Raw genomic sequence first — 26,272 nt, 5'->3', positions numbered from 1 at the left:
TAACATGAATCTTTGACACCTATGAGACAAAAGTCTCCTGCGTCCACCTCCGATGGCCAGTCTAGCCAGTCCCCTCACTGGAGGGGCCAATGCCCTGCTGCCATGTTCTTGGGCGACGCTGCACAAGACAGGCATTTTTGTAATATCAGCCCCATATTTGTTTGGTACCCAGGCAAAAAGCCAGATGACTATTCTTCAACTTGAATATATACTGAAGTGTGTGCATGTGTGAAGAAGTACTTAAGACAGAGGATCTCAGGCAAGAGGACGGTGCCAGGCACAGCCGGAGGGTCACAGAACACCACAAGCTGCAGCTGGGACAGGGGTCACACAACAAGAGGCCCTCATGGCTCCATCTGCTCCCCCAACACGGGAGTAAGCACTTCCTGTGCACACGGCCTTACTTCCACACCTCTTAGGACCTCCCTGCTGGTGTCTGGGCATGCCGTTCTGCTGCCAAAGCACTGAGCAGAACAGCAGCTTCCAACCAAGGCGACAGAGCCAAATCACCAGGGAGCCTTCCAAGCCCCCTTCCTCCCTGGAAAGGTCTGTGGAGGGGAGGCGTGTTCTGAAAGTGCTCCTGAGGTGATCAGGCTCCCCACACTCCTGACCCACAAAACCACAGGCCAAAAGGACCGGGGGCACAGGATGAAGGAGGGTGGCCCTTTTCCTTCAGGGCCCCCATGGCCATGCAGGTCCTCAAACCCGAGCCAGCTGGATGACACCTTTTCCATAGACAAGACTAGCAATTTCCTTGCTGATATCTTGTGGTCCCTCAAGCTTGGATTCTTTTCCTAACGTATAATTTAAATCTTCTCTTCTGTAAATTGAGGCCAGGAGCTTCATCCTTTCTTTAAGGGGAATGGTGACCTGGTAACTATGGCAACCGTCTCATGGCACTGTAGTGTCTTCCTGAAGCCAGTACTGTTCTTACTGCTCGACCTCCACGCAACCTCATATCCAGAAAGACACGCCCTTCACAGCCTCAAACAGGAAAATCCTGGATGACTACTTTTAACTTTTTTCAGAGTGACAACTTTTCACATATTTTCAGCGATTCTGTTTCTCCAATTTGTCCCTTTTTATAAAGGCCAGGCTCTTTGAGAAGAGTCTCAGTGTGGATTTGTTAAATGCCTTCTATATGCTCAAAAATTACTCACTGAGGGACTAGCCACAGCGTCACCACAGATTCTGAACTGAGATCTAAATGGGCTCCACTCTGCCACGCAACTGAAGGTGCATCACTGAGTTCTGGGGCTCAACTGAGACTGTCTTCCACGTTACCTGGGAGGCTCGTGGTAAGGTGGCTAGCCAAAACCAGCCTCGGTTTGGATGTCAAGCATCATTTCATCAACACTACAGGCACTGAATCACAGGGGCTTACTCTCATCCCTCTCTCAGGCACCTCCCAGGTCAATACAACACAGGAAGCCACCTGCCTAATGAATATCATTTGCTATGAAAAGCCTCATGTCCTGCTGCATTAACACTCTCAGGCATGTCCTAGTGACCGGGAACAATAAGAAGCCTGGTGGGAATATCCCCACATTCCCCAGAGCTAATATTCCAGAATAATGGCTGACCACAGGACAAAAGCCAGTGCACATATCACCACCTGGCTTCCTGGTCCAGGACAGCTGAGATTTCCTGAAACAGACCGAATGCATAAAGCATGGCCGACTGGACCTTCTGAAGTGGGATAGTCCCTCTATGCCAAGTGCAGGCACCAAGAGGTTTCAGCCAGAGGCCACAGGTCAGCAGCAGCACAGTGGGGATCTCTGTGCTCCACTGAGATACACAGGTGGCTTATGGAGTTCGCAGGCTGCACAAAGGCTGAGGAGGTGTGGGGCCCCACCTGAGCCAAGACTACCACATTCTTCAGAGGAAGACTGAGCAGGTGGCAATGACAGGCAAGCAGACGCTGTGTCCCCTCTGCGGTGCTGTTACCAGGAGGGTGAGATGCAGACTGAATCCACCACACGCACAGTTACCGGCAAGCCAGCCAAAGCACTGCATGCCCTGTTTCTGTAGCTGTGCTCTCTCTGGTGTTGAGCACCCCGCGTGGAAGGGTCACTGGGAAGCAAACGCCATGGGCCCTGCTTCAGGACTGCTGACCTCTGCATGAAATCATCACACCGAAGCTGCCCCTAGTCACTGGAGTGAGAGAATTCCATGCCTAAGGCCTTATTCCAAATGCCAAGGCAGCTGCAACTGCCAATTCTTACTCCCCAGCCAGGCACAGATGGGGGAAGTTGCCCATCTTGCCAGCCAAACACATGTAAACACAGTCCTCATTCCACTGGGGAAACTGGTTCCTTGTCCTCCTTGATGACCCTTTGCTGCTGCAGACCAAGTAGCACTACTCAAGTGCCTGACATTCCTGCCCGTGGTAGTGACTAAATGACAGCTCAGTAATGGATAAAGATGAAGTCACAGAATTATCGAGCTGTCCACGTGAACGTCTTTGAAGTTAAATTATAAATAATAAAAGAGCACTGAAAGAAGGCAGTGTAACACAGGTACTTAGTAAGAGACTTGAGTTCAAATGTTTGGTTTTTTTTTTGTGGTACTGGGGTTTGAACTCTAGCCCTACATTTTGAGCCACGCCACTAACCCTTTTGTTGTGAAGGGTTTTTTCGAGATAGGGTCTCTCTAACTACTTGCCTGGACTGACTTTGAACCGCAATCCTCCTGATCGCTGCCTCCTGAGTAGCTAGGATTACCACTGGCACCCAGCAGTGCAAATGCTGTTTAATGAACCTCAATTAAGATGCCACTTCTAGGGCTGATGGAGTGGCTCAAGTGGTAGAGCTCCTGCCTAGGAAGTGTGAGGCTCAGAGATCAAACCCCAGTATCACCAAAAAAAAAAAAAAGTGCCACTTTTATGACTTAAAAAATAACAAGTATTGTCAAGGATACAGAAAAACTGGAACCTTGTGCATGGTAGGTGAGAATGTAAAATGGCACAGCCACTGTGGAAAGCACTGTGGGTGTTCCTCAAAAAAATCAAACATAGAATTACAATACAATCCAGCAATCTCACTCTGGGGTGTACACCCCAAAAGAACTGAGAATAGAGACCTTAAGAGGTATGGGGACACCTACATTCATGACAGCATTATTGCAATAGCCAAAAAGTAACTGCTACCCACGTGGCTGTGATGGATGGATGGGTACCGAGATGTGGTGTATATGTACAATGGAATATTACTCAACCTTCAAAAATAAAAGAAACTCGCTCACCTAGATCCTGGATGAGCCTTGAAGATATTATACTATGTGAAAGAAGCCAGTCACAAGAGGACATATTATATGGGATTCCACTTACGTGAGGTTCCTAGAACCATAACATCCATAGAGACAGGGTAGAATGGTGGTAGCCAGGAGCTGGGGGAGGAGGACTGGGGAGTTGCTATTTAACGGGCACAGAATTCTGGAGATGGGTGGTGGTGACAGGTGCATGCAATGTGCACACGCATTACTTAATACCACTCAACTGCACACTTAAAAAAATAATTACAATGGAGCCAGCTGTGGTGTTGCACACCTGTAATCCCAGCACTTGGGGTGGAAGCAGGAGGAACGTGAATTCTAAGGCCAGTCTGGACTACATTGTGAGACCCTATCTCAAAAAAGCCAAGGGCTGGGCATTGGTTCAGTGGAAGAGCACTTGCCTAGCATGGGCAAGGCCCTAGGTGCAATCCCCAGCACTCCTCGCAGCCCCCGTCAAGAAAATTAAAATGGTAAATTTTACGTTATGTGCATTTTGCGATACAACTGAATTTTTTAAAAAAGCACAGACGAATGAATTCTGTCATTGGAGTGCTGGAGAATTAAAGGAGATGGTGTTTGCGAAGTCCTTAAGGCAGCAGAGCCTGGGTAAACCACAGCTCCAGCTGCGTGGCTAGCATCCTCAGCCGCAGCTCTGATCTTCACCTTCCTCTGAGCCTTTGCCCCTGAAGGTCCAGCTCTTCTGAGGTGGCAGCTAGGGTCCTGCTCTGCCACTAAGAGTCAGCACGTTAGAGCAGAGGGAAGAAAGGGTGGTCCCCTGGGTGCCCCCGAGGGGACAGCAGCTGTGTGACGTGACAATTCAGGCATCTGTATCTCTCCCTGGCTTCCTTTCCTCTCCCAGAGCTCCAGTCTCCAGAACCTGGGTGCTTCCTCCTAGGCGACCCCCGTCCCCAGCACCTTCAGAACGAAGCCCTACCGTGGCAGGTCCTCCCGTCTCCCTGGAAGCCAATGGAGCACTCGCAGATGAACTGAGTCCCAGGGCCGGGGCGGCAGGCCGCGTTGGTGTCACATCCATGAGTGCCGATGTAGCAAGGATTCTGAAGTGCGTCTGGGGAGCCCTCTGTGAAGGGAGACATTGGAACCAGTCAGTGTCAGGACCTCTGGCAGGCCTCCTCTGCCACAGGAAGTAAGTCGTGCTGGTGACCAGGGTGTGGCTGCAGGAGAGCAGAAGGGGGAACCAGCCACCTCCTGGGTTGGAGGGACCTGCAAACTCTGCCTTTCTGTAAGTAAAGTTTCTATAAATAAAGTTTTATTGGCAACCTGCCCTGCTCATCTGCTTAGAGATGGTCCACGGCTGCTTTCCTGGGTCCATGGCAGAACTGGGATGTCTAGGGCTGGCACGGGCTACAAGATCTACTACCTGGTCCTTCGAGAAAAGAATGTGGGGCTGGAGATGGGGCTCAAGTGGTAGAGTGCTTGCCTAGCAGGCAGAAGGCCCTGAGTTCGAACCCTAGTATCACAAAACAACAACAACAATAATAATAACCACTTAAGCCAGGTATAGTGGTTCACGCCTGTAATCCTAGCTACTCAGGAGGCAGAGATCAGGAGGATCTCTGTGGTAGGGTGTAGTTAGTGAGACTCCAGCCAACACAGGTAGCATAAAAGGGAGGATCATGGTCCAAGTTGACCCAAGCCAAAAAAAGCAAAAAGAGAAAAAAAAAAAGTGAGACCCTATCTGAAAAATATCTAAAGCAAAAAGGGCTGGAGACTTGGCTCAAGTGCCTGTGTAGCCAGCCTGAGGTCAAGTTCAAGCCCCAGTACTGCCAAAATAAAAAGAAAAGAATGTGCTGACTCCTGACATCTAGAGCCATGGCTGTGGAAGGGGACAGCCCTCCCGCCTCACAGAGCCAAAGAGGAGAAAAATGACTGCTAGGGAAGTCCCTTGGGTGTACAGTTGGAACCAAAACCACTGGAAAAAGGGACCCAGACCCCTGTGGAGTCTAGACTGGGATAATGTGAATCCTGACACTGTCACAGCAGCTCTCTGGTTGACAGCCCCGTCCCCAGGCCTGGGTGGTGGTGTGTAGTCACAGGACCAGACTTCATCTTGGGCTCTGTGCCTGGTTTTAGGTAGCCTTTCTCAGGCCCTAAGCACAAGATGGAGTACTGGTGTGTTTAAAAAGCCCCGCCATGGGGTGAATTCATGTATGATAGGTCTGCTATATTGTTAAGAACTTTTGTAAGTGCCACAATGTACCCCGAGCACAACAATAAAAAAAAATTTTAAATCCCCCTATGAATGGATAAAGAAAATGTGGTCTATTTAGTGTAGGTCCCGAGTTCAAACCCCAGCACCACAAAAAATAAAGGTATTTTACGTGATTTTCTCCTATAGACTGAGAGCGAAAGACCAAAGTCCTGTGTGAAAGAGAGACTTTTTAACACACACAGCAGCAAGCGGCGTCTGGGGCACGGCACGAGGGGCCAGTGGCTCCGCACCTCTCACAGGCCCGATGGAGTTGCTGAGAGCGTAGCGCAGGACCCTTTCCTCCTGGTTGTACAGAACGAACACACTGTCCACCGAGAGCTGCTGGGTGCTGGGCAGGGCCGGCCGGGAGTCATCGTGGACACACTCCTGGAAGGTGACGGTCTGGCGCCACTGGTAAGTGTGGGTGCGTGAAGGTGCTGCCCCGTCCTGCCCGGGCTCGGTCACCGTGTACTCCCGGGTGGAGGAGGAAGTGATCACTGGGATATGGGAGGGAACAAGGGGACAAGGCAGGGGGACACAGGAGAGAAGCTTCATCACAGGGTTTGGACCCATCAATGGCACTCCCTGCTCAGAATGCAACCTTCCAACAGGCCGAGGACAGCTGGAGGACAGTTTAGTGGTGTTGGGATTCCTGCTGTTTTCGGCATTTGCCACACCACAGCTGGCAGCATTTGTACCAGCAATACTTGCTTTTTGTATAAGGTGGTTCCCCTAAGTTCCCAGGGCTCCCAGAGCTTCAAATTAAGGGCTGGGGGTGAGAGCAGATTCTTAGGAGACCCACCCAAATTCATCCTCGACCACTTGCAAGCTGCGTGGGGCCACCAGCCTGGCACAAGTAGCTTTCGCTTCAGTTTCTTTTTCAAAAGGGATTGAGATGAGGCTTTGATAAGATAATACACTGTAAAATTTCTGAAATCAAGCAGATCAATACCATGGCTGGGATAGACCATTAACGGAGCACTTATGTGTGACTGGCAACATGGAATACTTTATCTCACTTAGGGTTCGATAAAGAGCGATCGCTCCAAGCCACCCTACACTAAAATGTTAAAAAATGTTAAAAAATGAGATGGGTTTTAGCAGCCAGTTTTGGAGAACTAGCTAAAGCTCCATGTACAAACCTCAGCAGAGGAGGCAAAGTCTGTCTTCCCTACTCAAAGGGAGAGCTGTTTGCTATGGGACAAAACTTCAACTTTCTACTGAAAGAAAAGACCAGTATAAAGCACTCTTTATATTTTGTGCTCTCTCTGCTGCACTTTGCAGCATAAGGGAAGCCTGAGAGGAGAGGATAAACACCAGAGCAGTGTGAGCTGCCTCCATCCAGCTCCCCTGTGCTGGCTGCCAGGAGGCCATCTGGCTGCAGCTGGGCTGCTGACCTCCATCCCGTTGCTTCTTCCCCCATCTCATCCCCCAGGTGGACAGGGCAACCAAGCTGCAGAGCCCTGGCCATTAGCACTGCCATTCTGGACCACAATTTAACCAGAGCCTTCCGAAAGTTCCTATTGTTTAACTAAGCACCTGACCAAGATTTCTGATAAACACAGTCATTTCAAGCCATGAGAGATGGAACGGACCTCAGCTTTGTCGCAGAGTTGGATGGTTTATATTAGTAGCCACCCAATAGAATCAGACAGATTCCTTCTCCAAAGTCACTTAATGAAACCAATAAATATTCACGATTTGATGTTTACCAAAAAGGTAAAGATTCAACAATGCAGTATGACTGCAATTTCATTTAAATAAAACTGATACACCTTGCTGGGCGTCAACAGCTCATGTGTAATCCGTTACTTGGGAGGCTGAGAGCAAGAGGATCAAGGTTTAAGGCCAGCCTGGGCAAATCATGAGCCTTCATATCCAAAATAACCAGAGCCAAATGGACTGGAGGTGTGGCTCAGCAGTACAGTGCCTGCTTTGCAAGCACACAGCCCTGAGTTCAAACCCCAGTCCCACGAAACAAACAAACAAAAAATACACCTGTAGATTTATAGTCATATTGTATTAATGTTGAATTTCCAGATTTGATCAATACAACGTGGCCATGTAAGAGAATGACCTCGTTCCTAGGAAACCACAGGAAGTATTTAAGGACGACTATCAGGATGTATGCAACTTAATTTGGCAGGCTAGGAAAAAAGTTATACACATAAACTCCGTATGTGTGGAAAAATGTAACAATTAGTAAAACTGCACAAATGGTCCGTGAAAATGCTTTGTGCTCTTTAAGTTTTTAAGTTGAGATTAGGTACTGAATAAGAAAATAAATGTAATAACAAAAACTCCATATAAATGGATATTGGAAGAAAATTATATTATTTTATCTTGAATTATATATCATTTAGAACATGTGATGTAAACACAGATGACAGACGCTGGGAGAAGGCTAGAAGGAAATACTCTTAAATTCAATAGATGTGTTCAGGCTTACAATCCCATTACATTCTGTTTTGCTCTAAGCTCTCTCTACAAGCGTGTCCTATCACAATAATATGGGGGGACTGTAACAAGGAGAGGCCTTATGTCCTTCTGTTTCCAAACCCTAGAGATGGCCCCATGCCTGGAAAGCCACGGTGGTGGGTCAGGAGGATTCAGCAATGTGGGGCTGTCCCTGAGTCACAGGTCTGTCCCTGGGGTACAGAGCTGTCCTTGGGGAGTGGGCGCTGTCCTGGGGTACAGAGCTATCCCTCGAATACAAGACTATCCTTGGGGCATGGGGCTGTCCCTGGGGTTTCAGGGCTGTCCCTCGGGTGCAGAGCTGTCCTGGGGGTCACCAGGCTGTCACTTACCCGAGCTGGAGTAGTGGTAGAGCTCTGTGTAGGGCTCGATGTGCACCGAGGAGCCGTACGGGATGAGTGGCACACGGCCCTCCAGCTCTGTGCTGATGGTCAGGTGCCCGTGTTCATCAATGCCACTGAACTGCTGTTTAATGACCAGCTTGCCTGGGTGCCCCACGAAGGTCACCTCAGCCTGCCGGTTGAACTCACCCCCTGGAAAGTGAGATAGGCCTGTCAACTGCTGTCTGACCAGCACCCCCTCCTGTTAGCCCTCCTGAAGTGGGGGATGGGCAAAGACTTCCTCTGCAGGTGCTTTAGTTTGGTTGCTAGAACATGGGGCTGGGGACACTGAGGACTAAGCCTGGACCTCCATGTGGTCCAATTGAGCCATACACACAGAAGAGAAGCTGCTTCTGAGCCAAAAACCAGCATTGGCAATTTATGGACTCATGGGTTATGCCAAACAAAAAAGCAGGGACCCTGGGTTTAACTCCCAGCTGCACTAGGTACTGGCTGGGTGATGTTGAACAAGTTGCTTACTTCCCCTGAGTCTACCGTTCCAGATGATAAAAGGGGATACAATCTAAACTGGGCATGGCGGGGTACACCTGTAATCTAAGCACTGAGGAGGTTGAGGCAGGAGGATTGTGAGTTCCCTAGGCTACACGGTGCAACTCTGCCTCAGAAAGTTTTCTGTAAATTATTGAGTGCTCCAAGATGTCCACTGTGGAGATAGTTATTAAAATAGCTTAGTAAGTCCTGATCAGGATGGGCCGGTAGCTCAGGGTACGTCTGAACCCTGTTCTGGAAACCATCCAAGGATCACAAGCTCCAGTGTTGGCTTGGCCTGTGCCATGCAGCAGCCCAGACATGGAGAAAAGCCTCCCCCTCTTCCCAGTGTCTTCCCTTTTTCATAAGGCATACTACTACCATAGCAGGGGTGAGCACACCATGGCCCCAGGTGTAATATAGGGCTGGCTGCTTGTTTTTATAGAGCTCTTAAGCTCAGACTGGTCTTCACATTTTTAAATGGTTGAAAAAAAGAGAATGTTATTTCATGATCCATGAAAAACATATGGACTTAATTCATATGTTTTTATGAATTCAATAAATAAAGTTTTATTGAACACAGCCATGCTCATCCATTTGTGCGTTGTCTATGGTTGCCTTTGCTAAGCAATGAGTGTTAAGTAGCAGCAACAGAGACTGAAGCTTAAAACAGTTATTATCTGGCCCTCTGCAGAAAACAGGTAAAATCCCCTGCTATATAGTTACCCAAATTTCAGGGAGATACCTGGGAATGTAAGAGAGACTCTTGCAGTTACAGATTTGCTGGTGTGGCAAATATGAAAGTGTCACCCATTTAGATAAACCCACATACAAAGCAGCAGCCCACCATATTTGCAAAGGCATGAGTGTCGTTCTAATGCTCCGAATGCAATGCTTGTGGAGGAGGGGCAGAAAACACCAGGCCAAGAACTAGCACAGCGTACAGGCAGGTTCACCCCTTTCCAAATGTATATTCTCTCCTTTCTCAAAAAAGGCCCCGCTTCGGGGAGTTAAGCATTCACACTCAGGACCTTCAGAGGGTGAGCAGGGTAAAGGTTAGCCATGGCTGTACCCAGCAGTGTTCCACTAACCAGCCAGGCTGAGCCTCTAAGTGCCTGAGAAGGGGGTGGGAAACACTAGGGGGCCCTAAGCCCAGCATACAGGCTGTGGGTCCTGGAAGTGACGAGAGATGCAGGTCAGATCAGCTGTTCCCAGAACACACCAGGGCAGGGGGCGCTGGCCTTGGCCAAGCAAGGGAGGCTCCACCATGGCACAGAAGAACCATCCCCCAAACATTGTGGCTACACATCCACAGAAGACTCAACCTTCCTCGACAGGGTGTGGCCTCTAAGAACCTGAAGGGTTTCCTAAGACTCATGAGGACGACTTTTCTCAGGCTTCACTTGGCAGCTACAGGTGGCAGGTTCCTCGTCTCTGATGTCAAATGTCACTTTCAGATGTCGGGAGGAAGTGTAAGTTGATATCCCTCACTCTGCAGAGACTTCTAGATCTCCACCAAGAAACCCTTCCCCGGCCAGAGCACACTTCTAGGAGGTGTAAGTTAAAGAGCCTGGGATGCATTAATTTCCCTCATCACTTATTTCAAGGGAAGAACGAGAGGCCCCTCTCTCTACAGCTGGGAATGATGTCCCTCCATCCCTTCCCAGACCTCCCGGGGCACCACCACAGGGCCTGTTAATGTTCACGTTGGTTGTAAATTACCAGTCATGCTGAACCCATTCTTGAATCCGTCCTGCTCCACTGCGAACATCCACCCAATGATGCCTCCGATGGGCGCCAGAGGAAGCAGGGAGTACCCCAGGGTCTCGGGGATGGTGCTGATGGCCGTGTAGGAGCGGCCATGGTTCATCACCACGTACGAGTGCAGGTCGGTGTTCTCAAAGACCACGGGCACCTGGCTGCTTCCCACGAAGATCCTGCCCTTCACCTTGCCATTGACACGCTGCGGGGAGCCTGAAGCCAGAAACAAAGGAAGAAGGTGGAGACGGCTTCCAGCCTTCCAGAGGAATGCGTCTGGTGCCAGCCATGGGGCAGATGGAAGGAGCTGTGCCCGTGACGATGCCACTGGGACATCAAACATCCCAGTGGATCCGCAGGCAGACACCTAATGGCCCTGGGAACCTGCTGCATTTGGCTGGCTGACCTACAACACGCCTCAGGTTCAAACACAGTCTCCCTGCTCTGGCTCAGGATGGACAGGCTGAGTCCTGGAGCCTCAACCAGCATGGGCCAGAGAGCTGTGGGCAGTGAACATCGCAGGCCACAAGGACAGGCCCTCTGAGGAGGACCAGCTTGTGGCCAGGGACTGTGTGCGTTGTTGATTGTTCTGTTTAGACAACTGGGATCAATATGACTGAGACCTAACACAGCAAATGTAAAACCTTTCTTAATAAATAACATGTTAGGATACTATTTCTGCTTTAGAAAAAAAATCACATTCGTCTAAACTGTTAGCACCCCCCCCCCCCGGGGAGGAAGCCACTGGCAGTGGTTAAGTCAGAGGACGATGGTGAATGTTCATTTTCCATACTGTGTACTTCCACAGCGTTCAAATGTTTATTACCTGAGAATATTTATTATTCAGTCAGGAAGAGTAAGAACTCGAAGTTAAGTTGCTCTCACTGTATTCAAATAAGGAAACTGAAGGTTACCAGTAATCCCAATTCCTTGGTACATATCCAAGAGAATGGAACACACATGTCCACACAAAGACTTTGCACAGATGTCCTCAGCAGCTCACTCGTAATGGTTAAGAAGGGAAGCAGCCCCAGTGTCCATCAAGGCATGAACAGACGGACAAAATACAGTCTACCATCCATGGGATGTTATTTGTCTAGGAAAAGGACTGAAGTACTGACACGTGCTGCTCGTGGGTGGACCTTGACAGCACTGAGCTAATGAAAGAAGCCAAACACAAAGGGCCACCAGTCAACCCATGTGTGTGAAATGTCCACAATGGGGACTCCATGGAGATACAATTTAGACTAGTGGCTGATGGGCAAGGTGACTCTGGAGAATCAAGAGTGACTGCTAGCTGGGTACCAGTAGCAGGGTCACGCCTCTAACCCTAGCTACTCAGGAGGCAGAGACCAGGAGGATCATGGTTCAAAGCCACCCTGGGCAAATAGTTCATGAGACCCTATCTCAAAAATACTCAACACAAAACAGGGCTGGGGGAGCGGCTCATGTGGTAGAGAGCGCTTGCCTGGCAAGCATGAGGCCCTAAGTTCAAATCCTAGTACCATACACACACAAAACAAAGTGACTGCTAATGGGTAGAGTGTTTGTTTCTGGGGTGATGAAAGTGTTTTAGAATTAGATACAGTAGATATATGAACAACTTGGTGAATATATTAAAACCCACCAAACTGTATGTATTAAAATGGTATGTGAATTATATTTCAAAGAACAAAAACTAAAGGAAGATGATAAGTGAAAGATAAGACACAGGTCACCTTGGATTGCTTAGTTCGATGTAGCATTAAATTCTACCAGCTGTTACTTATTACCTTATTTATCTTCCTGGCTACCATCTTCCTAGGAAGACTTTCACCCATCCTCCCTCCCCACCCACCCCACTGCTCCTTATGTGTTCTTGGCAATTTTCTTTGCACAGTAACTTCTCAGTAAATACTGTTGTGTAATACTACAGGTGGGCTTGTACCTGGAGGTCATCTGTGTTCTAATGACCTTTTGCCGTGTTTGCTGTGTCCCCATTGCTAATATGACCAGCAAATTGACACAGGGTAATTCTGCACCCACACTGTGTCATTACACTGGGGAACGCTGTGAACTTGAGGCTAACAGCGAAAAAATTCATCCCAAGAACAATTACAGAAACAAGCAAGAAAGCCAAGTTTAGGACATCGAACAAAATGTTTTCCACCAAACTTTGGGCCAAAAAAATACTTTAAGTCACAAGAATCTAACAAATATTTAAACCACAAAACTATTCCAGGGTGTGTACCTAATGTCAAAATTGGTGGAATTTGAAAACCAGCTTGTCCTATCTGCTTATGAACAACTGCTCAGGAGGTTGACTCTGGTGGCCGCGGGGAAAAGAGATAAGGAAGCTACTGGTAAGAAGAGTTTTCGGCTTTCACTGTGGATTCTGGAAGCTTCTCTCAGGGTGGAGAGGCATAAAAACCAAGCCTCAAACAAAGAAGCAAAGACATGCCATCCCTGGGGTGAAGTAAAAAACATACCCTTCAAATTCATGTGAACAATATACTACATTTTCTTCCATTTCTGAAGGAAGTATTTTTAAAATCACTCTTTCAGTATGACCCAGAAGGGATTTTTTTTTTAGCAAATTAAAATGGCAACTGATTCAATAGTAGCAAGAAATTTGAAAACCAGGACACGTTTTTCCAACTGGGTTTCATTTAAGTTTTGCAAAGCAGTTGAAGTTTCCCATTGAGCACACAAGGAAGGTGACTAAGATGAGAGGCAGTTTGGGAAGAAAGGCCAATGTGGTAGGTTTTGTTGTTTTTGCTTTAATTCTGGCTGATGTCCCAAAGGCCAAGTGAACTTTTACCAGAACCCCTAGGCTTGCATGGAAAAAGATTCCTCCAGCCATCTGGGAGCCTGAGGACTGGCTGATCTTTTGGGGGGCAGAGTTCAGAGCTGACCTCAGCCACCATGCAATCCACCTTAAGAGTTACCCCCACTGTGGTTTTGGTGTTCTAAAATTAACTGAGTACACCCCTTCAGATCCACCCCAGCCTTGCTAAGGGACAGGAAGAAAGAAGAAGGGAGAGGGAGGATGGTCGGAATAAACTGGACTCACAACAAACTTGTCTAAGCCAGCTTTCTGTGACCCTACCAAGTTTAACAACTATTAAAAGAGTTAGGTCTGAGCTGGGCATGGTAGTTCATACCTGTAACCCCAGCTACACAGAAGACAAAAGTAGGTGGACCTCGGATTGAGACTCACCTTGGGCAAAAACTAGAGACCCTGTCCGAAAATTAACTAAAGCAAAAAGGGCTGAGGCATGGCTCAAGTCATAGAGTGCCTGCCTAGCAAGGGTGAGCCCTGAGTTCGAATCCTCTCCCCTCCCCACTGCTGCCTCCCCCAGAAAGTTACATCTGTGAGTAATGGCACAAAGAACCGGAGAGACTTAAGCCAGGTGTGGGTGGTGCATGCCTGAGGCCAGCCTGGGCCACACAGTGAGACCCTGTCTCAAAACAACAAAGAAATAAACAAAAACTGGAAGACACTATGTCCAAAGACATGGGGGGGGCAGGGGTGAAGGAAAATGAGGGGCTGGGATTGCTGTGTGCCTGGAGCCCCTGTGAAGATGGGCTCCCAATGGCGTCACCCGGGAGATGGAGTAGCACAGGGAGGAAGACCCAGGAAGACCCACTAGAGGGTACCAGAAAGAAGGAGGGATGAGGTGACACTGCGCTGAAGCCCGGGCAGAGCCCACACGTGTAACAAGCAGCAAGGCACAGCGCCATCTGTCCTCGCCACCGCTGAGCCCGCAAGCAGGTTACCTTCTGCCACGCACTGCCTGCCGTTGCCCGTGTAGCCGGCCACGCAGCTGCAGCAGAAGCCGGTGGCGTGGTCCCTGCACTCGGCGTGCACCGAGCACTGGTGCCGGTTCTTGGCACAGGTCTGCCGGGAATCCGTGTTGTAACTGAACACTGTGGCGAGAAAACAGTAGCACGCACCTGTCAGCACTCCTTGCAGGGAGGCACTGTCCAACGGATGTCCGCAAGCCCTGGACCCAGGCCCCCCTGGCACTCAAAGGCGAAACTGCACTGGGTGGCGGGTAGCCACCTAGGTAGTGATGTGGTTCCCTTACGCAAACCAGAAGGCAAGCAGGCCTCAAAGGAGCTGAGAAGTGACTCTCCCATCCAGTGTTCTGTGTCACCAAGTCAGCACCAGAGCAGTTCTACCCCACATCAACCCTGGGATGGTGAACAAACCACGTGGTCAGGGGTCAGCTCCACATTTGGGTGGGAGACTTTAAAATATGCTGTCTTCCCTACTGTTTTTCTGCTGTGGTAAAGTATATTTAATAAAAATGTCATTTTAACTATACATACATATGTACACCTATATACATATTAAGTAATTTTTAAACGTTTTTCGCCTGCCCTTTTCCCCAGGGAATAATTCAGAAGGGACACCCAGAAGCCAATCAGAAACAATCATCTCAGTTACACCTGGCCTCCATGCCTCTGATGAAAGAATCAGGAAGAATCTCTCCCCGGGTGAAATCCCACCTCCCACACTCATCGTATTAGAATCCTGAAGCAGCTCGTTAACTTTAATGAACCAGAGCAAATTAATTTGGAGCCAAGTTCAAAAGCACGAACAAGGTGAAATTTTAGAGGGATAACATCCAGTTTATAATTGACATCAGGAGCGAAGATAAAAGTAAAATTTAACTCCCAGGCAGATTTGACTGGTCCTACATACTGGGGTGGGAATTTCCAGTGTGTATAAATAACACCTGTCCCTGATCTGAACCCAGCCGGTACTGGGTGGGTGAGCCCAGCTGTGGGCCCAGCTCTCAGGGAGCCCACCATGGCCTGTGTAACTGAGGGTGACTATTCAAACACCACCAGCAGGGTGCTGTGGCCACAGGAGGCTGGCCTTTCTAGTCAACACAGTGGAACAGCTGAGTAGAGGGGCAGAAAAACATCTGTGACATTTTGGGTTCGAATCTAGGCTTTTTCTACCGTGGAGTAACATGCTGCCCTAAGTCATTGGGGGCAGATAGGGTCTCATTGAAACACATGGCTTCACAGCTGAGAATTTCAGAGATACCAGAATGGGCAGAAATAGGATCAGACTCACAATTCAATATCTATAGGCAAAACCACACTCTGGGGGGGATCACACTGGGACCCGTGGCAGGGCACCCCTCCCCTCAGGAACCCAGGGAGCAGTGGAGCTCCTATCTTTGTCCTGCCACCAAACGGCAGTCTCCCCATTCCTGTGTCTTAGAAGTCAGTATGTACACAGCCTATAAGCAGCCATCTTGCCCGTGGTTTGGGAAACTCAGTAAGAAACATTTCTGACTATTGCTAAGAGACCCATCCGAAAAGCAAGGAGAAATAAAGATGAGTGGAGAGTGTGGAATGCACCAGACTCTTCTGGGAGTGTCACAGAAACTTTAGTAGGAACAGTGAGGTTTAAAGGTTTGGACTGCCGGGTGCTGGTGGCTCACGCCTGTAATCCTAGCTACTCAGGAGGCAAAGATCAGGAAGATCTCAGTTCGAAGCCAGCCTGGGCAAGAAACTATATCTTAAAAAAAAAAAAAAAATCACAAAAAAGAGCTGGTGGAGTGGCTCAAGTGGCAGAGTGCCTGCCTACCAAGCATGAGTCCCTGAGTTCAAACCCCAGTGCTACCAAAAAAATAGAATAAAGTTTTGGACCATCCCATTTGTAGGAGTCAACGAGTTATATGTCAGCCTCAGTAAAAAGAAAAAAAAAAAATCACACAATTTGGTTTGAATATTTCTCATAACACAAACAAAAGCATGCTCAAACTATCTTTCCTCAAAATGTACAAAAAAAAAAAAAAAAAGATGCCCTGGTATAATATGATTACACTGTCACAAACTATTTTTGAAAAAGAAGATGATTTTTTTAATCTTCACAAATCTACTCTGCAACTTGCAGAGTTGGGGGGAAAATTAGCCAGCTGTTTGAATTCCAAAAGCAAGAGGAAATAAAGTCAGAGAGAAGCTGCAGAAAGAGCCAAAAGCAATTCCAGAGTGTTTTTTCAGGTGGGTGAATACATTTCTGATCTCAGAAGTCACAAGTAAGAAAATCTGACTTTCAAAACAATTCTAAAGCACGCTTCTCTTCAAAACAGACAGAATGGAACACCAGGAAACTTGGACTGTGTGCAGGACCACAGCGCTTAATCCCAGACCACTGGGCTTCTAGAAGCCCCCGGGCCAGCCCAGTGCTCTGCAGCTGAGAGCATTCAGCCCCCCACTTGCCCCAGCACTCCACACCCCACCTCATCACGCACACGGCCTGCGTGTGCACCCCACCCCACTGCAGCTCTCCTGTCTGGAAACCCAAGGGTCTTACCAACTCCTGTTTCTTCAACTTCATCCACATCGATGACCTGGGGGTGCTGCTGGGGGAACCCCTCCACTGGCAACTGGAAAGACCTGGTCCTCTCCGTGGGGTGCCCACGGGGCCTCTCAGTAGCCTCGTGGCCGGGGGAGAGGACACCAGGCACATTGTATGTGCCGGTGTCTCCCCTTCGTGGAGCCTTGTCGGGGAAGGACAATGTGCTCACATCCTCTGGGGCCAGGTAAGGGGTCACCACATCGTAATCTTCATCCTCCTCAGCGTACTCTGCTTCGTCATCGGGTCCGGGGTTCACGTCTGCAGACACCACACCGCTGGCCGTGGCTGGACTCCCGATCTCAAACACCCACACACCCTGGTGCCCCGAGTTGCTGCTCCTAGAGGCAAGGGAGGTTTCCTGAAACCAGCCAGCACCCCCAGCAAGCCACCATGAACAGAGCAGGAGGAGCCCTGGGGACCTGTGTTGGTCTGAAACCCATGGCCCGTGGCAGCCCACAGCAGGAGCTGGAGCACAGAGGGGCAGTAGCCATCTGTCCGGTCATCTCAGAGCTCAGGTAACCAGGGGCTACTTGCTGAGGCTGAGTCCAAATCAGGCAAGTCCTCCGTCATGGCCAAAGTGCACTCCAGGACACGGGCAGGACTCTCAACAGGACAGAGATACCAACCACCAATTCTGACCTTGTGAGCCAAGGTGATGGCAGTCATTCAGTTCCCCCACTACTTTCCTTCCACAGCATGTCATGATACACATATACAGACCACCCAGAAAGTGTCCCTGGTACCTGACGCAGGAGCTCCTAAAACCTCTGGAATACTCAAAGTGATAAAAGTGACCTTTATACGCTAACAAGTTGATTGATGGTGGGAATCCTAGATAGCCTCAGATTGGGGGCTGGTGGCCAGAAGGAACCAGACCCCCTTCTCACCCCCACCTACAGGGAAGAAAGAGAGCTGGAGGTGGAGGTCCCCACCAGTGGACAATGGTGCAACCAACGGCCGTCTGTAATGACACCTCCATCAAACCCCAAGTGGCAGGGGGTGGACAGTGCTGGCTTGGTGCACGCAGAGAGGTGCTGGGAAGTGGGCGCCCTGCCCTACCTTGCCCTAAGCTGTTCTGTTCCTACAGTACGTCCTTTATAACAAACTGGTGACAGTAAGTATGGCACTCTTGTGCTCTGTAAGCTCTTCCAGCAAATCATGGAAACTGAGGGCCAACAAGATCACAGAAACCCAGATTTTTGGTGGTGTGGCCAAAAGGGTGGGGGAGCTGTAGGACTTGGAGACAGCATCTGAAGTGGGAGCAGTCTTGTGGGGCTTGTCCTTGTGGGGTCTGCATTAACTCCAGGTAGTTAGTGCCAGCACTGAGCTGAATTATAGGACAAGGTCCAGAGAAAGGGACAGTTGGTGTGAGGGGAAAAAAACTCACACATTTGGTGTCAGATGTGCAGGAGTGAAAACAATGCAGATGAGTTGATTAAAAACCCCCACTCCATTGGCAGTGGGAGGGAGGACAGGCCTCAGTTTACCACTTTCTGTTCCAAGGGTGTGGCAAAAAAGCAAGCGAGACACAAACCCTGAAGGCATTTAAAATTATAACCCTACAATTACAGCCCTAATCTCTACTCTGGCTCCACCATTTTTACTGTCCTATCAGAAATTAGACAGACAGTACAGTGGAAAGAGCTGGTTATTAAACTTTTAGGAATTTTCCAAGCCAGTCATGAAACACAGCCCCAGTTTAAAAAAACAAAAATTATATAAGCTTAAATTAAATTGTGTCTTAAAAAGCAAGAAACACAACGCATCATCATGTGCTAATTATTTTAGTAGTGTCTGTGCTCTTAAGTTATTTAAGTCTATCATATCTTTATGGTGAAAATATACATGCAGTGATGCATCTTCTCCCAACTCTTCATGAGTGACCTGACATTAGTTGTTTGAATTTAGCTGTGACAAGACTATTGACACCACAGAAACAGGCAAACGCTCTGAACCAGGGCTCCTTGGCACCTACAAGCATATCAGGAAGTGAAGAGTAGAGGAATTTTAAGTTAGGTTTGACGACATGGAAACGGGAGGGGCCTATGCTCTTTGTTTCTTGATGAATAATAGGTGAGAACAGTTTTAATTGTAAAATTCTGGCCTGGGCTTCCCCCGCCACTGTCTGTTAAAATGTCACAGTTTTGGGGGAAGTGGTGTTCTCAGCCTTGGGGTCCTGGCAGGAGACAGGTTTGGATAACATTTATTCCTGACTTCACATTTGTGCAGGACATGGTAAAAATGGTTCTAAACGAGGGTAATATCTATAAAGTGCAATATTGGGAGGGGACCTGAAGGAGAATGGCGGAGGGTCAATCTAACCAAAATATATGGTAAGCACTTTTGTAAGTGTCACAACATACCCCCAGTACAACAATATGCTAACAAAAATAAAAATTTTACAAAAGCATGTTACCTGTTCTGCTGAGCATTTTCCCTCAGCTCAGGGGAAAAACAGTAATATAAAAACCTATATACAAATATATAAATATACAAATAATACATGAGTATAATATAAAAACCTATATATGAATTTAAAACCATAAGGATATTTTTGGGTAATGATCCATGATGACTATTGTATTTTCCTTGGTAAACTAATAAGTAACGAATAAAATAACAATCTCATGGGGGAAGAACAAAGAAAGCGTACTTGGCTAGGTTTTCGATCGACTCTCTGTCGTTGGCAAATATGTTATATGGTCCATCGCTCTTCCAAATGAATCCCACTAAACCTTTACTGAACGCGACCATGGCGGGCACTTGGCTCTCGTCCTTCTTGGAGAATGTCGTGGAGAACTGCAGGCCGTCTTCGGGGTACAGGAAAATGGCATAGGAGCTCGCGTTGGAGGAGGCCAGCACAGCCTGGAATGTGTTTCTCTGTGAAGACGAGTTAAAATCCAGTTACCCAGCAGCACATGTGCATGTCAGAAGCGTGACTCACCAGACTCTTCGTAAAAAGTACTGCAGAGGGAGACAACGCTCCCATCCTCTTCCAAAATGACCAAGCACTCAGCACAGCACTGCAGAAAAACCCCCAAGCCTGGGCCAACCTGAAACTTCCCGTGCATCAGGGAGGATACTCCGAATAACTCTGACCTCAAGTTGACCACAAATTATACAGCTGGTGTCTCCAGACGGTGGCCTAAATCTCATGCAATTTAGGAAACTCGTACCCCAAATTCTGCCTCCACGACCACGAAACATTCCACCACATTCGTCATTTGGCAAATATTTATTGAACACAACTGTCATGTGGTAGTAAAAACATGAGGTTTGGGGAAAACAGACCTGGACTCAGATCTCTGCTGCACTCATCGTTGGTCATGTGACCTTTAAGTCTGTAAGCGTCAATGTTTACACCTTCAAATGGAGGCAGAACTAGCTGCTTCATCAAACAGGGCAAGACCTATGGCAACATAGGAAGTGTTCCTCTAACATCAGTACCTTTCCTTCAAGCCAGACGCTGCCCTGCGCTCTGCAAAAGTGAAGAATAAAAACACAGGCCGTGCACTTGAGACTGTATAGTGTACACGAGAACAGTATTGCAAAACTTGGGGACAGCTGTAACAGAGACATGCAGAGTGCCCTAGGATCCAACAAAGGAAGCAAATGTCCAGCGCTAGAAAGTGGCAGAGAGGAAGGGTTGTGGAGGAGACCCTTGTTGGTCAAGGCCTCACAGAAGGCCTGAACAAACAAGCAGGAAGAGGACAGAGAAAGGATGTCCCAAGTGGAAAGGACTATAACATATGGTAGGTAAAAAGAATATTAATAATTTTTTTGGAGGCACTGGGGTTTGAACTCAGGGCCTCACACGTGCTAGGCAGGTGCTCTACTACTTGAGCCATTCCACCAGCCCTTTTTTTTTTTTTTTGTGATGGGTTTTTTTCGAGATAGGGTCTCACAAACTATGTGCCCTGAGCTGGCTTGGAACTGCAATCCACCTTATCTCTGCCTCCTGAGTAGCTAGGATTACAGGTGTGAGCCACCGACACCTGGCTGTAGGTAAAATATTTTTTAAAAAGTCATGATCAGAGAGTTGCAAATGATTTGGTACAGCTGCTGGAAGGGTGTGGCGGTATAGCAGTTCAAGACTAAGAAGCTAGCTATGGCTTGGTACCAAAGGGTTGGGAATTTCCCCAAGAGTGGCAAAGCAAAATGTATCTTGCAGGCCCATAGCAGACTTTCCCAAAGTGTATTCTGTAGGCTGTAATGTTCTATTTGGGGGTGAGAGGATGGGAGGTATGCCCAAAAGCTGTGGGGCTGCTTGGTTAAATGATTTCAAGCAGGCTTCTTTACTGAAGGACTCTTAGAGCAAGTCGCCAAGAGCAAGAGAGAATTTTAGCATTTCCCAAGCTAATTTAGCCAGGGGATGTCTCTTCCCTAAGGACTATCTGGTAGGGCTGGTGTTCGTTCCATCACACACATTTTGAGAGCTATTAGTTTACAGCATGTCAGTTAGAGAGTGTTTTGGGCCTTTCAAGTTTCTTTCTACTCCCACAATGCCACAAAAATTCAATAATGGTGTAGAGAAATTGTTTTCCAAGGAAAAATTGAGGCCTGTCCCAATAAGCCACCTCGGGTCTGGTGATGGTCTCTCCACCTCTTCAAGGGCCAAGTCCAAGCCTGGTCCTTCAAGACTGTCCTAACCCTATGAGCACATGATAAAAGCGAGAGCACACAAGGGAGGGGTGAGGATAGGTAAGACATCTAAAAAACTAGCTAGCATTTGTTGCCCTCAACGCAGAGAAACTAAAGCAGATACCTTAAAAGCAACTGAGGCCAATAGGAGAAGGGGACCAGGAACTAGAGAAAAGGTTAGATCAAAAAGAATTAACCTAGAAGGTAACACCCACGCACAGGAAATCAATGTGAGTCAACGCCCTGTATAGCTATCCTTATCTCAACCAGCAAAAACCCTTGTTCCTTCCTATTATTGCTTATACTCTCTCTACAACAAAATTAGAAATAAGGGCAAAATAGTTTCTGCTGGGTATTGGGGGGGGAGGGGGTGGAGTGGGTGGTAAGGGAGGGGGTGGGGGCAGGGGGGAGAAATGAACCAAGCCTTGTATGCACATATGAATAATAAAAGAAAAAGAAAAAAAAAAAAAGACTGTCCTAACCACTGCACCACAGACACCCACCCTAGGCTATGACAGCACGAGCTCTGAACCACTCACTTGGCACAGGTGGCTCCATCACTAGATGGGGCCTGCCCTTATTTCTTCACTCTCCTCAGGAGCGTTTTGTTATCATAACCTAGCCATATTAATAAGTTCTTTACTTAATCAGAAACTATGGTTCCAGCTAAAGCAGGAAGCATAAAATAGGACGATCGTGGTCTGGGCTGGCCTGGGAAAAAAGTGAGACCCTATCTTCATAGTAACCATAGCAAAAAGGGCTGGAGCTCCTGTCTGGCAAGCCCAAAGTCCTGAGTTCAAACCCCAGTATCATCAAAAAGAGAAAGAAAAGAAACCATGGCCCCACAATCTGTTACCCAAAAACACAGGGCTGTCCCTACATCTGTCACAGGGACTGCTTTTCTTACATGTGATCATAATCTCAGCCAGGTTTTGAACAGTTCAGTCCTACAGTGGGTAGCCTGTTAGATTTCACTTTGGATTTCCTGTCTTGATCAATTACCTAGGCTTGGTGTACCCTGGAGCAGCACAAACCCCAGTGTGAAGCCAGTGTCCCACCAGCTGCGTCTCTCCCGGGGGAGTGCTCACCTTGCCTTCCTGGGCAGGGTTCCTGCTGGGCCCTTGGTAGGGGGCCACGGATTCCCAAGTGACAACCACCACGCTACTGGGCTGGAAAGAGACTTCTGGGAACCCCCTCTGGACACACTCTGCTGCCAGCCGAGTGATGGAGGGGGACAGGTCTTCTCGATAGTGCACGCTCCCGAGGCCATCTGTCGTGTCCAAGTCCGCCAGGAAAGGTGCGATGGCGCCAAAGGTGGGTGGGAAGAGGCCGGGATGGGACTCCTTGGCTGGAGGTTTGCTCATGGCAATGATGCCATTTGTAGTGACCTGGATGAAACCAAGTGTGGTTAGAGAGAACGCAGACATGGCTTCCTCCTCAGCAGGCATGAGCACCCTCTTGCAGAACGCTGTCACAGGTGCCCGCGTCAAGTAAAATAGGAGCCTGAATGGCAAAGCCAGCATTCCCCCTCTGGGCCAGATGGCTTGGTGGAAGGAGCACAGGCCAAGAATCAGAGGATGTGACTCTGCCATGTGCAAATTGCCAGAGTGTGGGCAGGTGTCTCAGACTTTAGTCTCAAGTTTCCTCCTGTGTCCTCCTGAAGTCAGGTGAAAACACAGGAACAAAAGTGCTTTATGCAGAGCCAAGCATTATCCAAACGTAAGTCATTCGTAAAGCCTCAATTAATGTACTCAGCAAATGGAGCAATCATTCCGACTAGGACCGCGCAAAAGTGCTCTGGGCCAGGCGCCAGTGGTTCACACCTATCATCTTAGCCACTCAGGAGGCAGAGATCAGGAGGATCACAGTTCAAGGCCAGCCCAGGCAAATGGTTCAAGAGACCCTATCTCAAAAATACCCAACACAAAAAAAGGGCTGGCAGAATGGCTCAAGTGGTACAGTGCCTACCTATCAAGAGTAAGGCCCTGAGTTCAAATCTCAGTACTGCTAAAAAGAAAGAAAAAGTGCCATGGGTACCAAAATGGGTAGAATTCCATGAGAGGATGAAGGACACAAACAAATGATTATGCAATAATTCAGCAAGAAGGGAACTCAGGAGCCCCATGTGCTGGGAGGTTTGAGATTGAGGAGGGTTGAACTTGGGATGTTGAGATTGAGAAGATCATGCTTTGAGGCCAGCCCAGGCAAAAAGTTCAAGAGGCCCAATCTTAACCAGTGGCTGAGCACAGTGGTGTGTGTCTGTCATCCCTCCAAGCACAAAGCAAGACCCTGTCTTCAAAATAACCAACACAGAAAGGGCTGGTGGAGTGACTCAGGTGGTACAGAGCCTGCCATGCAAGTGTGAGGCCCTGAGTTTAAACCCCATTACTGTCCTCCCCTCCCCAAAAGAAGTTAATCTGCATGGGGCCACATGGTATCATCAATCACTGTAATTAGTTTAATGAGTGAGAGTACTAACTAGACCACGTCCCAGGCATCTTGCTAGCGCCTAATCCTCAGAAAAAACACAGACAGCTACTCCTAGCATCACTGTTCCGTCGTTGTTGTTTTGTTTAGGTTGGTTTGGTTGGTTTGGTGGTACTGGGGATTGAACTGAGGGTCTTGCCCTTGCTAGGCAGGTGCTCTCCACCTGAGCCACACCCAGCCCTTTCTGCTTTAGTTCTTTCTTGAACAGGGTCTCGAATTTATGCTTGAGCTGGCCTGGACCTCCATCCTCTTATTTATGCTTCCTGAGTAACTGGGTGACAGGCACATGCCAGCTGTTGGTTGAGATGGGTCTTATGAACTTTTTGCCCAAGAAGGCCTAGAAACTCGATCCTCCCAATTTCTGCTTCCAGAGTTGCTAGGATTACAGGTGTGAGCCATCTCAATGGGTTTTAACCACTGCTTTCACTCAGCTAAAACCCAAGGAAAGGGTCACTGAGATATGGTGGCAAGCAGCCCCATGGTGGCAGGGGCACCTGGACGGTACTGGATTTGAACAGACCTCAGTTCAAACAGACCTCTGTTCAAACCCAGTAGGCACTCTACCACTTGAGCCACCCCGCCAGTCCTTTTTTTTGTGTTGGATATTTTGGAGATAGGGTCTCGAGAATTATTTGCCCAGGCTGGCTTTGAACTGGTCTCTGCCTCCTGAGTAGCTGGGATTACAGATGTGAATCATGGCACCTGGCTGTATATTTCTTTTCACCTCTTTCATCACAGAAGATTTTGCAAAGGGTGCCTGATTTTGCTCTTTTGTTTTGTTTTGTTTTCTTGTGACTGTTGTTTTGTTTTATTTGTTTGTTTGTTTTGGTGGGACTGGGGTTTGAACTCAGGGTTTTACGCTTGCAAAGCAGTTACTTTACTGATTCCTCAAATCCTACAGTCCAATTTGCTCTTATTTTGGAGATAGGGTCTCACAAACTATTTGCCCAGGCTGGCCTTGGATTACAGGAGTGAGTCACCAGCACCCAGCTAGTGACTTTTGATTTTGCTCAGCTTGGGAGTTGATGTCCACCTGCTGTTCCGCTCCTCTTCCCACCAATCTCACCCTTTCGTCAGTTCACACCTCACTTACCAGAAGAAGAATGGGGCAGAAACTGGAGCAACTGCTAAGTACTGGGTAGCAAGGTTCAAGATGGGGGGGGGGCGGCACATATTTGGAACCAGAGCTCTGGAAGCTAATTACAGACTTAACAAAACCCTCTCTTCTTACAAACTCCGTGAGCTGTTAACTCCTCCAGTGACATTTCCTGTCATCACTGGCACCAGCAAGACTTTTCTAGAATACCCTGACAGACCACAGGGAAGGGAGACAGGCCAGGCGCCTCCTGCAGCCCTCTCAGCATCCAAACGGCCCCAGTGGCTGTGGGGGATGCGTGGGAAAAGCCCGCTTTCTCAAGCACCAGATGTGGGCTGCTGGTGGGAGCGATCACCCAGAGGCCACATCCAGACAGCTCCATTGTAAAATTGTTTTCCAGAGAAATTTAAATAAGTCCAACAATTTTGAAAACGCTCCCAGGGTCTTTTTATTACTGGAATGTGGGCACCAGAACACTTGTATTTTCACAAGAGCTGCCTGCCTGAGAAACTAAGTTTTATGCAAATGCTTTGGGCAAAGACCATGTAGTCCTCATCCGTGTTACTAAAAAGTCACTTTTCAGACAATTCACACCTTCCGAGAAAAATATAATATACAGACAGCCAGAAGTTTCACTGGATTCTTAACATTAAGTGTCTTCCCCATAAATTTCTCTATTCAAATAGCCAGCTAACTTGATGACTGGTTTTAGATGGTGAGACCCCCACACACACCTTGGGGTTCATACTGGTACCTGACAACTGCCCAGGACCATATCTCCCAGTGCTTGAGCTCAAAAACCTTCCCTTTCTCATCTCCTGTGTGTCCTAGCTTGTTCCTGCTATCACCAACACCCCTGGTGCCCTCCCAGTACTGCAGCCCCTAGTGGAAGTGGCACCTTCTCAGAGGGCCCACCTCTCACCAGGGTGGGCTCCCACCATCTGTCTGTCTTTCCCGTACTTGCTCACTCCCTCACTCTAATTTATTGCTCCCATCTCAGCCCCCCTTTTGTCTGTTCGCAGACTCTGACTGCTATTTCACTATGTGGCCAGCCACTTGGCGTGGGTGACTCTGTCCATCTTGGTCACCGCTGCAGCTCC

At 48.3% G+C, this 26,272-nt stretch overlaps 1 protein-coding gene across 1 annotated transcript in view; it reads right to left on the bottom strand.

Moving 5' to 3' along the window:
• The window catches only part of Nid1 (nidogen 1), a 71,034-nt gene that overhangs the window by 33,302 nt on the left and 11,460 nt on the right, over window positions 1–26,272 (bottom strand). The window contains exons 2-9 of the mRNA XM_020157462.2: window positions 22,678–22,977; window positions 19,602–19,828; window positions 16,904–17,286; window positions 14,344–14,493; window positions 10,549–10,800; window positions 8,290–8,490; window positions 5,734–5,979; window positions 4,208–4,351 (exon numbers count right to left, since the gene is read on the bottom strand). Coding sequence (XP_020013051.2) covers window positions 4,208–4,351; window positions 5,734–5,979; window positions 8,290–8,490; window positions 10,549–10,800; window positions 14,344–14,493; window positions 16,904–17,286; window positions 19,602–19,828; window positions 22,678–22,977 — 1,903 coding nt within the window. The remainder of the gene's footprint in view (window positions 1–4,207; window positions 4,352–5,733; window positions 5,980–8,289; window positions 8,491–10,548; window positions 10,801–14,343; window positions 14,494–16,903; window positions 17,287–19,601; window positions 19,829–22,677; window positions 22,978–26,272) is intronic.

Source organism: Castor canadensis, chromosome 15 (genome assembly GCF_047511655.1).
Source record: "Castor canadensis chromosome 15, mCasCan1.hap1v2, whole genome shotgun sequence".
In the NCBI taxonomy this organism is placed as follows: Eukaryota; Metazoa; Chordata; class Mammalia; order Rodentia; family Castoridae; genus Castor; species Castor canadensis.
This window is presented reverse-complemented; position numbering and strand designations above follow the sequence as displayed.